Source organism: Trichosurus vulpecula, chromosome 3 (genome assembly GCF_011100635.1).
Source record: "Trichosurus vulpecula isolate mTriVul1 chromosome 3, mTriVul1.pri, whole genome shotgun sequence".
Lineage (NCBI taxonomy): Eukaryota > Metazoa > Chordata > Mammalia > Diprotodontia > Phalangeridae > Trichosurus > Trichosurus vulpecula.
In genome coordinates this window covers 304422536-304439084 of record NC_050575.1, presented here as the reverse complement: position 1 = coordinate 304439084, position 16549 = coordinate 304422536, and the positions used below count along the sequence as shown (strand labels likewise).

The following is a 16549-nucleotide window of genomic DNA, read 5'->3' as shown; positions in this document are numbered from 1 at the left end:
TTTTCTATGTTTAGAAGGTCTAGGAAGTTCTCTTCTATTATTTCTTATATTATGGTGATTTTTTTGTCCTGTTGTGTTCTTTTGGGAAACTTAAGATCCTTACATTTTCTCTGCATATCTTGTCTTCAAAATCTGTATGTTTTGCATGCACAGTGAGCATATTTTCTTTTAATGTTATTGTTTTTTGCTTCTTTTTGTTTAGAATGTCCTTCCCTTATGTTTATTTATATTCCTAATCTGTTTTTCTCTCTTTTGTTTCTTTGGTGAAGTTTGCTATTGCAGATTCAAATTTTTCAATTCTGTCCATTATTTTTGCTGTGTAGGACATAAAATTCTGTTCTTATAATTCTCATTTCTCTTTTAAACTATTCAGGAACAGTATATTCTTGTTCCATTTTCTTACAGTTCACAGGGTCCTCTGTCTCGTCAAGAACTGAATCATTTTCCTTTGTTTTGCAGTGTTTATTCATAGATGCCTGACCTTGTTTACTAGATCTGATAACCGTATTTCTTCCTGTTGTTAATGTTTTTCTTGTTGACTTATCTGTTTATATGCAAGGTCTTTGAATTTTCTTTTTCTTGATATCTTTTGTAATTTTTATTTTCCCCCATAATCTTCAATTAAATTATGTAATATTTTTGTGATTGATTTTTAACCCACTAATCCCTTAGGGTTAAGTTACTTAGCCTGAAATTAATTTTTTAATCTTTTCTTTAATAACCCTTTATTGAATACAATGTTTATTGAATTCTTGCCAGTAATATTTCTGCTCTTATGCATTTGCTTGTGAAGTTTTTATTTCAAAATACATGGCCACTCTTTTTTGGAGGGGGGGAAGGCAAGACAGTTGGGGTTAAATGACTTGCCCAAGGTCACACAGCTAAGAAGTATCAAGTGTCTGAGACTCAGGTTATCCTGACTCCAGAGCTGGTGCTGTATTCACTGTGCCACCTAGCTGCCCCATGGCCACTTTTTTAAAGGTCCCACATACAGTTGAGAAATATATATACTTTTTCTATTTGTATTCAGTTATCACCAGAAACTTATACCTAACATTCCTAAAATTCTATTCAGGTTCTTAACTTCTTTTGTGTTCATTTTTATTTTTAGATTTTTTCTATGTCTGAAAGATACACATTGAGTCATCTGCCACTTTATAATTATTGTTGCCAAGTCTTGTGTGATCCTGACTGTTATAAATATAATAACATTGTCTAGGAATAACCAATACTCGTTGGGAAGCCAGGAACATTTTAATTATATTTTACATTTATTCGGTCATTGGCCAGATGCAACCCCCTGACTGCCTAAGTCATGCCCTCCTCAAATGGCTGTTTGAGCATACATACAAGCCTCTAACATTTCACCCGACCAGAAGCCTGGTCTCTGCTAGATCACAGCTCTGATAAGAACAAACGATCTGGTTCTATTCAGTCACCTGACTTACATTCTGCTAAAGCTGGAGGGAGAGGGGGTAAGAGGGATACTTTGGACTCTGTGGAAACAAAACTGCTTCCACCATTTCTCACAATTTCTCTTTTCTTTTATTCAAATTTTTGTTTCCACATCTTTAATACTCCCTTACTCTCTCATATGAATTCTTCCCCTTAACCATCTGACAAATCAAAGGGGGCAGTCCCCTTTATAAATACAGATACAGAGATCCAAAAGAAAACAATTATGCAGTTGTCCCTTTAAAATTTAAAAGTCTTCTCTCATACAGCTGTCTGGCAGGGAACATCATCAATGAAGTCCTCCCATCCTTGGTTCCAGTCATCTCCAGCACAGCATTTCAGCATCTTCTTCTTCTTGTCTTCTTGTAGGAACCAGCTTTCTGTCCATTCTTCTATAAAAGTGATCTCAGCACAATTTAAAATTACCATTTCTAATCCTTATAATCCTGATCATTTTTACGAATTCAAAATTGGAACCTTGACCAATTGTCATGTTTAAGAAACTCACATCAGAACCCAGTTTCTTATATTTTACATTAATCCATTATTAATTTCTTCACCAGGAGGATGAGATTTCACTAAGGAATTAATAACAGGCTCTAGTACATACATAAATACATTAAATAATCAATTTTTAACACAGTACATATAAAATCATAAACTTTTAGTCATGCCATGTTTCCTCTATGGCATTTACAATACAAACGACAAGTCATTCTTCTTTTAGCATTACTAATTGTGACAAAACTTTAGACAAGCATGATATTAACCAAATAACAATATTCTCACAAGCCCTTGACCTAATTGTCTCCATACCATTACCAAGAATTAAAGGACCCTAACTTATACAGGACCCTATACAGGAACACTAGTCCTAGTCCTACAAGTAATGTAAGATGTTCCATAATCAATTATTTTAATAGATTTGTTATTGTACTAACAAAAACTTCTGATTATAGAGAAATTTGCCTCTAAGGTATCAGGGACATAACTTATAGTAAGGGAACAGTTTCATGTCAACTCCAAGCAGAAGTTGTGTCAAACTGCAAACTGCATTTAGCCAGGCTTAAAGTCTGCCAGGTTTCAGTTAAGGAATCAAGAGAGTCCCACCTCAGTGCACGCGGAACAGTTGCCCTCTCAACATTCCCATGAAATCATACTTGCAGTTCATACTTGCCCCTCACAGGGCTGCTTGCATCATGGATCAGTGGCTCAGACAGCCTTCCTTGATATTCACCCCTAGAGTTTGACTCAGAAAAAGTCAGTTAACAGTCCCATTAGGTCTTTGAATAGCAAATTCCAATAATCATTTTAAGATATGACTATAATTTCACATTCCTTAAGGAATATCTTTAAAGTGAGCCTTAAGTAGCTTGTGTGTATTTCTGTCCTTGTTCATAAAATCTTCTCATTAAGATCACAAGTCATTGCTCTAATGTATTTGCCTCTGTTTCCCAGGCTTTTCTATTCTCCTCTTAACTATTCCTGATCTGAAAGAATGAGATATACTTCAAGAATTGAACCATATAAATATGATAGGTTCAAACACTAACTTTATCTTTATGTTTTGGACCATGGAATAAATTCAAATCCAAACAACCACATTTACTTTTTCCCATCAATGCAAAAGTATTCTACAACTTATCTCTCTTTAAGAAACTTACATTGAAATTATTTTCCCCAAACAGAAAATGTCTCTGATTTAATTCCAGTAATTAATTAACCATTTGTATTAATACCAAATTGCTCTTACATCTCTGAAACACTTAAGGACCTTATTCCACATAAATACAAAGTAACTTTAAATCCCAGCCTTAGTCTATGGGATAATCTTTATTTCACAAACTTATTCTTCCCTTTGTCAGTTATTCCCATTAATATTTAGAAAGAATGTTATCTTTCACATGACTCTACAACAGTACCATTTTACCCAATCATTTGATTGAAAACAGTAAGATTTCATGTATTTGTGTTAATCAAATTTTCCACTTTTCCCCACAAAACCTTCTAGGTCTTTAGGTACCACAACTTCACTTCACAATAGTAACAGATTCTGACAGAGACCTTTCCTTTTATCACTAACTACTTATTTTTGATTACAGAGACCTGCCACAAAACAAAACAGGATCTTATCTACCTGTTCTAACTAATGGCATCTCCCCCAGAGGGTGGCTTCTTTCACATCAAATGGCAAGTTTCACTAATCAAAACTTTACTAGAACCCCCATCCCAAATTCTAATCTTACCCTAAAAACCAATCACTAGAAATCAGTTCTGCTGACTTTAAAAAGCCAGGTTTGGAGGTCGGCTGGTTTTCTGACCCCTGCTGTTCTCTCTCTTTCAGTAAAACTTAAATCTCAGTAACTGCTGCCCCTCCCCCTCCTTCCCTTCTGCCAGGTTGAAAAAGGCCCTAAATGGCAGTTATAAAACATATGCCCTTCAAAGAGTAGGAGTTCCCAAGGGATTCCAATTGATGGGCTATATTCTGGGAGGGAGCTATATTAAAATGAGTTCTGGGGTAGACCTAGGTCACTGTATCCTGATCAAAGAGACATCAATCTCCACCCCACTCAACAACAGAGGGGAATTAACATTTGCCCAGACCTGTCTGGGTATCTCTGTGAGGCACATTCAGCTTGTGCCTATCTTCCTAGCATCTGGTCCCAACCAGAGACTCATAAAATTCAAGACTTTACACAGGGTTGATAAAATTTATGCCAAAAATCCTTGTTTTAGTTAACAACCTCAATTCTTGATTAAGTACAATTCTTAATCTAACAACATCTAGATTACAAGAGGAATTGCTTTTCATGGATTCCCAAAGATTTATAACAACTAAATTTAAAACAATTTCAACTGAAGCTTCCTTCTAAATAAAGACCAACACTTGGGAAGTTTATAATTTCAGCAGTAATACAGTAACAACTTTTTGACCCCTTCGTCATTTTTTTGATCCCTTCATCATGACAGTACAATTCTTAACAACATTTAAACCATACAAATGTAATAATAGCTTAAACATTTTTATGTATTTAAAATTTGAAACAACCCATCTTCAATTAAGGTGAATGGTTTTCTAAGTCTCCTTACACAGGGAGTCATTCATCTCATAACCACTGTATACATTTTCATAAATAACCCATATTTCAAAAGGAAAATCTGCTGTAATAGTACTTATTTATAACCGAATATAACAGTTTCAAACTGTCACATTTTTATCACAACCCTTTTAAAAGATCAATTCATATATAACAAAAACCAGATTAAATTGCTTTTAACACATTTCTACCTAACAACAGTCTCTCAAATTTTACAACCTAAGAGAACTCTAAAAGTATAATTTGGAAATAAGATGACCTCAATTACATTTCCAGATTATCACATATAGAAATTATTGATCCTGTTACTTTTGGTATTTATATATTCCCTTAAATACATTTTATTTCACTGTATACAGCACTGAGCAGCTCTTCTTCTGAGCCTTCCACTGCCTCTGGCCCAGTTATTAGGAATATATGCCTGGCCAGGAATGAATTTAGAAAAAAAGATTTTCATTTCGTATCATTACTTGCATTTATCCATCCAGATTTGAAGTTGGTGCCCTGACTCTAATTGGTCAGCTTTCGCCAAACCTCACCTTAGGCATTCCAATTCCTTACTGGTGTTCTTCAGAGATTTTACAAAAAGATTTCAATTAACAAAAGGCCTAAGAAATTTGAAGGAGGTGTGGCCACTTCCCTTTCAAACAAAAAGCTTTGGACTCTTTAAAAAGTCCCTTAGTCCTCTAAAGAAAGATGCCTGGCAGCCCTTTGAGATACCAGAGGCCTTTCTTAGAACAATAGAGCCCTTTTATATATGCTAATTTTCAGGTGGCTAGCTAAATTTCCTACCCCTAGCCACTAGTGTATGGCTTCAAATCATAATTTTATATAATCTCTGTGGAAACAAAATTCAATCATACCTTACACAGGCATAATTATATAAATCAATATCTTTACTATAAAATCTTTGACTACTAACTAATCAGCCTTATTTTCCAATCAGGCTACAAGTTTTAGTTTCAAGCTCCTGACTGACACACCCAGTCTTCTAATGTGGGGTGGGAGAGGGGGTGACTAAGAATAGGCGGACTTGTGAGCCACATGGACTGACTCCGGTTTCACCCTACCCGAATCTCTTACCTCGAGCTTCTACCTCTCTTTCTTTCTCAATCTTTACTCGAACATTTTACCCTCCATGTTCTTGCTCCAGTTTCAATCTCTTTCTTTCCTGATCTTGACCCAAGCTACCTCAAGTATTTCAAATAAATGAAAAAAAGATTATACTCACCAAGCTTCTTCTCCAACTGCTTTTACCTTAAAACTTAAAGTTAAATGTCTAACAATTTATTCACATTCTAAACAGACCACTGAACCCCTAAAGTGGTCATCCCATTATATAGAAGATCCCCTTTATTTCTGCAGTTTTAAAACACTTTGCTTGATGTCAGATGCATTGAGTTAATGCAAACACACAGATTTTTAACCTTTAGGACCTAATTAAATCTTATTTCAGAGCCCTCAGCTTTCTTCTCCCTATCAGCCCTCTCTTCCTCTGGGCTGCTTTGGCTCTGATTCCTTATCAGTTCTAAAAGCTGCACAGACAAGACATTAGATAAGACATTGCACATGAACAATTTAGAATTCAAATTCAGACCCATCTCAAGCATTAAATTAACAATAATACATTTCATGCTTCACATCTCCAGATCACCTTGTGGCTGTGTGTTCCCAACCCACAAACCTTCTCCTTTCCATGAAGCAGTGAAAGGTTTTGAAATGCAATCAATCCACCTCTCTCTGAGAGAGAATTTTTACCACTCACAAATTTCCAAATCCTTTTCCTGAGTCAGCCCCCTGTTGGCCCCAATTTGCCAGCATTTTTCTTCATGGGCTATGCATAAAAATGCTAGGAGAAATCCATTGTCCCCAACCTCTGTCAAATATTCTCAGAGCTCTTTTTCCTATTCCAAGGCAACTCTCATTTCTCAACCTAGAATGAACCCAGACATGTACTTTAGATCCCAAATTGTTTCTGCCTTGTTCAGGTACCAGACTTATGCTGTCTATGGCCATTTTCCTTCACTTTTTGCCTTTACTCACTTTCCTGGGTTCCCAAGTATTCCAGAAAAATACTCCCAGGAAGTTAGCAGTCTGAAGAAGGGAAACTTCCACCTGTGGATACTAGGGGCCACTGGAAACCAGCAGGGTACCTTCTCATTCTCTGGGATGAAATATTCGCTTTTTCTGAAGCTATATTTATCCCAACGGTGAGACCCCAAATTATTCTTATAAATATACTCACGTTGTCTAGGAATAAACAATGCTCGTTAGGAAGCCAGGAACATTTTAATTACGTTTTATATTTATTCGGTCTAAATAAATAGGTATGTCCCCTGAACAGAGTAAAGGGAGTACAAGGACTCTGACGCCAGTCCTTTTATTTATTCCCAGTTCGAATCTCCCGCCAGCTCTTCATTGGCCAGATGCAACCCCCTGACTGCCTGCGTCATGCCCTCCTCAAATGGCTTGTTTAAGCAGCATATAAGCCTCTGACCTTTCACCTGACCAGAAGCCTGGCTTCTGCTAGATCACAGTTCTGATTAGAATGAACTGGTTCTAATCAGTCACCTGATTTACATTCTGCTAAAGATGGGGGGAGGTGGGGCAGAGGGATACTTTGGACTCTGTGGAAACAAAACTGCTTCCATCATTTCTCACACTGACCATAGTATCATACTACTTAAGCTCTTTCTGACTACATGAATAACTTTTTTTCTTTGACATGGAAGTTCTAGATTTTGGCAATGATGTTCCTGGAAGTTTTCACTTTGGGATTTCTTGCAGGAGGTGATCGGTGGATTCATCAGACTTTTACTTTGCCTTCTTGTTCTAAAAAATCTGGAAAGTTTTCTTTCATGATTTCTTGAAACATGTTGGGCCAGATTATTTATTTGTTTGTTTGTCATAGCCTTCAGATAATCTAATTTTTTTTTTTGGTGAGGTGATGGGGTTAAGTGACTTGCAAAGGGTCACACAGCTAGTAAGTATCAAGTGTCTGAGGCCAGATTTGAACTCAGGTCCTCCTGACTCCAGGGCCAGGGTTTTATCTACTGTGCCACCTATCTGCCCCCTAAAGATGCTTAAGACAAGAAAATTCCATGGGTCATGAAGAGTCAGATATGAGTGAAATGACAGAATAATAACAACAGGTTATAATGGGCTTTCAACATCAGACAGAGGTTTGTTTTTTTTTTAATTTGATCATGAAAGTGATAAGAGATCACTGGATTTTATTGAGTAGTCGATGTGACATAGTCAGATCCTCTTTAGGAAGATCATTTTGACAGTTGAGTGAAAGATGGATTGGAGTGGGGATAAACAGTTCGGGAAAATTAACCAGTAGGCTATTGCAATAGTCCAGGTATAAGTTGATGAAGAGCTTTAGCAAGGTGGTGGCTGTATCAGATGAGAGAAGGGGTGATTGGGAGAGATGTTGTGAAGTTTAGCAGGCCTTGGCAACAGATTGCATATGTGGGTTGAGACAGTGAGGGGTTGAGATTGATGCCCTTGGCTGTGAGGCTTGGGGTCTAGGAAGATGGTGGTGTTCGAGATAGTAGTAAGGAAGTTTGGAAGGGGGATGTGTTTTGGGGAAAAGATAATGATTCAGTTTTGGTCATTAAGTTTAAAATATCTACTGGAATCCAGTTCTAGATGCTCAATAGGCAGCTGGATATGTGAGATTGGAAGTCAGTAGAGAGGTTAGGACTGGATACATAGATTTGAGAAACATCAACATAAAGATGATAATTGAATGCATTGGAGCTGATGAGATCACCAAGTGAAATAGTATAGAGGGGGAAGAGAAGAGGGTCTAGGATAGGGCCCTGTGGGATATCCAAGGAAAGTGGCTATGATCTCATGACCTCAGATGAAAATTCAGCAAAGGAGATTGAAAAAGCTTGGTGAGATAGGTGAAATAGGTGATGTAGAAGAGAGGAGAGGCATGAAAGCCTAGAAAGAAGAGAGTATCAAGGGGAAGAGAATGATTGACAGTGTCAAAGGCAGCCGAGAGGTCAAGAAGGATGAAGACTGAGAAAAAGGCCGCTAGATTTGTCAGTTAAGCAAAGTGGTTCATTAAAGGGTGGCTGTGGGAAAAGGAGGAGAGTGTAAAGGGGTGAAGGCCTGGGAGAGAATTGCAGGGCTGAGTCCGTGGAAGTCATAGAATAGGGAGACAAAGAAGAGGGCTTACAGTGGCCAGACTGAGGGAGAGGTGGAATAACAATTGATTATGATTAGATAAGGACATTTCGGAGTTCATGAATCTGCAAGTTACATTTGTAGGCGTTGGGAACTCAGGAGTATGACCATCTGTGTGTGGCTGAGGTGGGGTGGAATAGTAGGTTACAGGAAATGAGTAAGCTGAGGAACTGTGAAGTTAGGGTATTATCAATATATATGTTTAAGTCCTCTAGTGTGAGTTTGGAGAGCAGAAAGATTGTGAGCTAAGCACTGAACTCATTGAAGAAAGATGGGAAATGTCCTGGAGCTTGTTATATAACAGCTACCAGAATTTTGATTAGATGGTAGATCTGAACATAACACTATCTTCTTGTAATAGCAAAATAGACCTTTTAACAGAACAGTTTTAAAAGGTGTGTGCAGAGAAACTTGACAACTATACACCTCATATTATAGGATTTAATGATAATATTGAAGATTATCCAAGTCAACTTCATTTTGATAAAATGGGAAATTGGAGTTTTGAAAACTACTAAATGCCATAAAAGATCATAGAATATTGGAATTGGAAGGGATCAAAAAAGTCATCCAGTCTAACTTATTATACAGTATAGGAATCCTTTTACAACATCTCTAACAAGTAGTTACCAGTCTCTGCTTGAACATCACTACCTATTAAGACCCAAAGTGTTGCTTTAGCTGCTTTCTGACTCTATGCTTGTGAGCACCTTCTCTAAATGGTGAGCTCTTTCTGGAACCTCTGTTTTGGGGAAGGGCCCCAGACCAGCTATCCCTAATTCTCTAGACTTGGTCAATATGACCCTGCACAGGTACCTCCTTTAGCTCACTGCTTTTCAGTTCTCCTTCTGTGTATTGTTTTGTGTGTATTCTCTTGTTAAAATGTATTTGCTCATAATTGTATCCACAGTGCTTATCGCAGTTTCTGGCAGATGGTCAGCACTTAATAAATGCTTGTGGCTTATTGCTTGTTTGCAGTATTTTATTTACCTGTCCCTGTAAGTCCTCAAGCAAAATCTAGATGACCACTTGCAGGGTGGGGTGTGAAGGTTGTTGTTCATGTATTATTTGGACTAGATGACTTCTGATATCCCTCCCAAATCCTGAGTTTTTGTAAAGAAATGGTTGTGAAGGGATCTAAGTTCTTATAGAAGCTATGTTATTACCTCATTGTGTAAAGCCAGACAAGCCACTTTTATTGCCTTCATTTCCTTGTCTCTATAATGGGAATAATAGGTATCCAATCTACTTCACAAGAATGTTAAAGGTATCAAATAATAAATAGATATAAACTTAATAATATGTAAAAGTCTTTGAAAAATACAGAGTGCTATTTAAGTGCAACTGTTTATTTTAATTATTCCATCTCATTTATTTTTTCATCTATTTTAAAATATTAATTTTAATGGAATTATAACACCATTATCTTTATTGATGTTATGCAGTATACCTTTTCCCTTCATCACATCTGTTCATCTGTTTATAGGGATATCAACTCCTTACTTGAATGGAACTATGATCTCAGTGGTATGGGTACAGCCTCCAGTGGTGCGAATTGCAACTCACCCATGCCTTCTTATTTTGCATAAATCTTGCCCATGTCCATAAATCCCATAAATAAAAAAATATATACATTTGAGTTAGATGTGGCTTAGGAGTAAGAATGACTAATCAGAAAACACTATTCTATTACACATTAAAAAAATGGACTGGGCCTGTGATTTCATAAATACAGGAAATTTATGATAAGGAATATTCCTTTTATTGATGTAGGTCAGCACCTGTTCTTCAGCTTGGAGTCTTAGAAAAATTTCTTGAGCCATTGAGAGATTGTTATCTACCCAGGGTGATACAGGTGATTCAAGTGTCAGAAGCTAGACTTGGACGCAGGTGTTCCAGATTCCAAGGTTCTTCTCTGCACTAGCTACTCCACACTGTCTCCCATTATAAATAGATGGAATAAATTTATTAATAGGATTCATTTTTTCTAATATAACTTTTCTTTGTCATCTACTGTTCTTTTAAAGATAAAACCCAACTCTTTTTCTCCCATTACTCCTCAGACTTTTTCCATTCTCTTGTGTAAAAGCATTTTACTGTTTCTATATTCCCTTGCTACTATGCCTGTAATAGCAGCATATACCACATAGCCTTCTATACCTTGGATTCTGGGTCAGATTGGGTGGGGGTGCAAATGAAACTGTCACTGTCTACTTGGATCCTGATCCATCCCCTCACTGGGGAGCCTTATCTTATTGGTTTTCTACTTACCAATAAAAAGACACATACTACCTGATTTCATGGTATTTAAAATTAGGTGGTTACCAAATCTATTACAGAAAGTATTTTCCCAAAGTAAAAACTAAATTCAGGCCCTACTTTTTGATATACATATACATATATGTAGAAATAAATATATATGTGACTTTCGTTCTTTCCACAAATACACATAGTTAGCAAAATAATTTCTTTCTTTGTTTTACAGAATTTTTTTACCTTATGATTTTAGGATTTATACTTACAATGAAGAGGGATTTTTGACCTCCCTTGTTCCTTTTTTTAAGGTATGGCTTAGATACTGTCATTAAATTTGTAATTCCCTTACAACTTTATCAGGTGATTTAGAGTGACTTTTTATGTATCTCTATTCTTGAGCAAAACAATTTTAAGGATAATTTTACTCCTTTTGAAGGTCATATTCCATTAGACTTAATGTGCAGACATTACCAGGTTTTGAAGGCAGCTGTCTTGGAGTCAATTAGTCACAAAAGAGGTGTTGATTAGAGCTTGAAAGAGTCATTATGACTTAGATCAAGGACTGTTATCTCTGAATGCGAATATATAGCCAGAAGCTTAGTGCTGAGAATTGGAGGGCAAATCTAAAAGCATTAATGAGAAATTGTGGGCAATTAGGGAAAATTATTAAAGTATACTAATTAAGTTCTTAGTGTATGTAGAGCCCCAAGTTCTCAGTACTGGGGAAGACAAAATATTTGGCTAAGATATGTTTCCTGTCTGGAACTTACAGTTTAACAAAGCAGATAATACACATAGAAAGATAAGTGTAATGCATGATAATTACAGTAGAGAAGTGCAAGAGGTGTATTTGGGAGGTAGAGTGGTATAGTAGATAGAGTACTGGACTTGGAGTCAGAAAAACCTACATTTGAATACTGCCTCAGACACTTACTACCTGTTTGACCCTGGACCTCGAGGTCCTCATCTGTAAAATGGTGGAGTTGGACTCAAATCAACTTTAAGGTCTATTTTAGTTTTAAGTCTATTATCCTATTATAAAAGAAAGTGCCATATGATATTGAAGAAGTTGAGTTGGGCTTTGAAGAATTGGTGGAAATTCAATAAGTGAAGATGGGGAAGGAAGCCAAGTCTTCCCAAATGTCAACAAATTATAAAGGTTTTAATTATGACCTGAAAACCAGGTGAGCTAGGTTCAGAGGGTCATCATCAGGAACGTTAATATGAAAATGAAAAAAAATCATTTTTGGTCATAGCCACTCAAAAAAGCCATTTACAAAGGTATGAAAGAGCTATAATCTATTTCAGTGGAGAGAGTACACACATTCATTCAATTCAACAAGTATTTAATTACTTTGAGAGATGCAACTTTATGTTCAGATCCCTCATGGCCTCTCATCTCGACTATCGTAAGAGCTGGCTACTGGTTGCCCTGTCTTGTCTTACTCCTCTCTAATATCTCTAAACTGATTTTCCTAAAGCACTGCTCTGACCATGCTACTCTCCTGCCCATTATCAATGAGCTCTATTAACTCTCCAGTACCTTTTGGATTAAAGTTCTCTCTGCCATTTAAAGCCCTTTCTAACCTAGTTCCAACCACCTTTCTAGTCTCATTCACTACTGCTCTCCATGCACTCTGTGATCTGGCCAGATTGACCTTCTTGCTGTTCCTCACATATAACCCTCCATCTTCCCACCTCCCTGACTGCGTACGGGTGGTCCCCCAAACCTAGAATGATCTCTTTCCTCATATCTGCTGCTGCTGTTGTTATAGTGTGCTCCTTATTACCTGACCGTTGCCTTTTATTTCCTTCCTCTGCACTCATAATTAGAATGCCTTTCCTTCATACCTCTCTGCCTCTTAGAATACCTAGCTTTCTTCAAGGCTTACATCATATGTCATATCCCACGGGGAGATTTTCCTTGATTTCCCTAGTTAGTGCACTCTTCCCCCTCCAATTATGTTTTATGTACATATTGTGTATCCCAGTAGAATATAAGCTCTTTGAGATCAGAGATTGTTTTTTTTTTTTTGGAATCTGTAGTACCTGGCACAGTGCCTTTTATGTAATGGGAATTTAATAAACGCATTTTGAATTGAATTGAATTTCTGGAGTATTGGAGTTAGAGATAATTAACAATAAAAGTATTTAACAAATTGGACTAAAATTCTCCTTAAAATATTACATATTAGCTACTTTTATTGAGGAGATGATGAAAGTACAAATGCAGTTTTTTCAGCTAGGTTTGTATAGAAACACACAGACATTTTTCTATTTGGGTTGTGCCTCCTGCTTTTGAAAATAAAGCTATGTAGGAAGAATAATGGTAAGGCAGCAATTTGTAATCAATTAAAGTCTAAAGAGGCATAGAATAGCAGAGAAAACTAGCGTATATATTCATTAGCCTATGGAGAAAATGCTACCAAACTGGGTCTGTTCCAGCCAAGTGCTTTTCTGATGTTGGAAATATGACACATAGCTGGTAATCATGAATAATATATGTTTACATGAGAGACATAAGAAATATCTCAATTAGTGTTCTTTTCTTCTAATGAAGACAAGGACCCCTAATAATGAAGTCTAAGTGGGGATCCTGGGATCTAAGCACTGATTGAACTCCTGCCATATTCATAGTATAGTTGATATAGTATATTCTGAGTATTATTTGAAAAATCATGAGGTGATTTTAATGTGGTGGTATCAAACCTTTGAGCACCTCTTACGTCCAACAAATTATTTTTGTTTAATTTTCAGAATTTTTGCTTCTACCAAGGGCATGTGGCAGATTTCCCAAAATCAGTTGTGACGCTTAACACCTGTTCTGGAATCAGGTCATGAGTATATCCTTTTATTGATTATAGAATGTTAAATAGGAAAATCCTCTTTTCTTTTATCATATTCAGAAATGTCAATGTGGAGAGTGCATGGTGGGGAGCAATTACCTAAGACGTGGAAGTAAAATGGGAGTAGTTTATTACTTTTGTCCTGAAAATATTAGCAAGTAGACACTAATAGTATAATAATAACATTAAACGACATACAACTTTTTTTTGTTAATACCTATTGAAGTGGCTCTGTTTTTGTGCCGGTTTCAAAAATGGCTTTAGATTTGCCTGTTACCCAGAGGGATCACGGTTTTCCTTATACTTAAATAAATCTGCTCTTATTGATTCAGAGGTTTCCTCCTACAGTGCAGATCACAACCCAACCATGCTGACTTTTCTTGTTTAACTCCTGTCCATGTCCTCCAGAAAGTTCCCCAGATGGATTCCACTCCACATGCTAGAGGCTGTCCTTACTTTTCCCTGACACTGTGAATAGAACATTCTTACTGTCTGCTGATCTTGATTTTGTGTTATACAATGCCTTGATGATGTCTTTCACTCCTCTTTTTCAGAATTCCTCAGTGATTTTGTATTACAGGCAGCTCACATCCACTATGCACTTCTCCATTATTTTAGTCATATTTCACTCTTTCTGTCATGGAGCAACATTCTTAAAATATATAGAAAACATGGGCCTCTGCTCTCAAAGGAAGCTTATAGTCAGTAAAAGATCACTGTAATTTCCCAAAAGCAGTTGGGTAATATGTGTTGAATGGAATGATGCTCAACACACTTTTGTAAAGTTTGCTAAATGTGTTGCCACCTTAACCCCCATTTTTCTCACTCTGCGGTGTCCTTGGTAGAACTCTTTACTATTTTCCTTATACTAGAGTTTTAATTATTTTCAAATGTGGTGTTTGAATTTGTAGAGGTTGGTTACAGTTTGAAAATGTCACATATGGAATTGAGCCTTTGGAGTCTTCAGCAGGATTTGAACATGCGGTTTATCAAGTAAGAAATGAAAACACAGATGTCTTTCTATATGCTGAAAACGACATGAATATAAAGTCAAGAAAATTGCCTTATGAATTCCAGATGGTTAATGTGAGTGATGATTTGCTGCAATTATGTTATTTGTATAATATAAACAATATTCTTTATTACCTACAGATTGCATATCATAGTCGAAGGTTAAGGTCCTTAATCAGCAGTTTTTGCCAAGAGATTTCAAAGCATCTTCCAGTAGATCTTTGTTGCTTCCCTCCTTTGTCATGACTCCTCAGTGGATTTTTTTGTAGTTTATATACCCTTTCTCCTCACTCCCCTGGCAGATATGAAGTAGCTTTTCCTCACATCAAGATTGGGGGACCTTGTCTTAGTGAGGGATTATTAGATGGGAGATAACGAGCATAACAAAAAAACTTAGAGTCAAAGAATTTCAATCTAGAAGGGAACTAAGAGATCACAAGGCAAACCTCACTTTGATAAGGAAACCAAGGCCAGGAGAGGTATAGCCTCTTGTCTCAATTTCACAACAGTTAGTGTCATGTTTCCTTCTCTCCTTTCACAACCTCAGAATTTACTGAACACCTAGAGTATTCACAGGATGTACATACTACTTTGAGTGTTACTTGACTAAGTTGTTTTTCATTTTGTATTACAAGATGACTATGATACAGTGGTATTAGAGCTTTGAACACCTGGCACAACTAATCACCCACTTGCTTGTTTAAATGCTGGTACAAAGAAATCTGTTGCATATTCATTCATCTGTTAGAGAAGCAAGCTAGTGTAGTCAGCTCCCTCGATGAAAATTCAGGAACATTGAATTCTTAATTCTATTCTGCCTATTATTTACTGTTTCTTTGGATACGTTCATGATTTGTTTAGAAAGCCAAGCATTGCAATGAATCATTATAAAACACCCTGTACAGAAAAAGAGTGGAAAATTATTCCTCATCTTTTTGAATGACTATAACTGGTTTAGTCTTTCATTTTTTCTTGTCTCTCTGAAAAAAACTGATGTCTTTTTTTCACATCACTTTGATTTCTGAATTTATCCTTTCCTCCTCTCCTACTCACTCAATTATCTCTTATAACAAAGATCTAATGAGAAAGAAAAAAAGTAAAATGATAAAGTACAACAACTGAAGAAGATGGTATTTGCAGTGTTCCATACACATGGGCCCCGCCCTCTGCATTTTATCATCTCTTCTTCGGGAACAAGTTTAGCATTCAGCTTTGTCTTTTGGTTTCTTTGTTGTTTTTGCTGGTCTTTCCACTTACATTGTTTTAGTCAGTTTGGAAATTGTTTTTCTGGTTTTGCTGACTTCAGAGTGTATGTGAATTTAGATCGAGTCAAGCAAGCAGTCTTCACTCCAGCTCTCAGGTAGCACTGAGTTCACCAATATTTAAGGTAATTCAGTAAATATTTATTGTTACCAGCTAGTGTGTAGTATAGAGGCAAGAGCAGGAAATTGACCATCAGAAGACCTGGATTTAAATCCTGGTTCTGTTGCTTACTGCCTGTGTGATGTTGGAGAAATCATTTAATCTCTCTAGGTTGCAACTTATCTATAAAATAAGAGAGATGGATTAGATGATAGAAATTGCCACTCCCGTAGTACTTTAAGGTTTATAAAGCTCTCTCCCTCCCAATGGCCTTGTAAGGTATGAATTAGTGGTATTATAATCATCATTTTACAGATGGAC

General features: G+C 36.6%; 1 protein-coding gene across 1 annotated transcript in view; it reads left to right on the top strand.

Moving 5' to 3' along the window:
* LOC118842518 (disintegrin and metalloproteinase domain-containing protein 2-like) overlaps window positions 1-16549 on the top strand; it is a 132713-nt gene that overhangs the window by 48164 nt on the left and 68000 nt on the right. The window contains exons 4-6 of the mRNA XM_036749996.1: window positions 11239-11317; window positions 13767-13843; window positions 14767-14941. Coding sequence (XP_036605891.1) covers window positions 11239-11317; window positions 13767-13843; window positions 14767-14941 — 331 coding nt within the window. The remainder of the gene's footprint in view (window positions 1-11238; window positions 11318-13766; window positions 13844-14766; window positions 14942-16549) is intronic.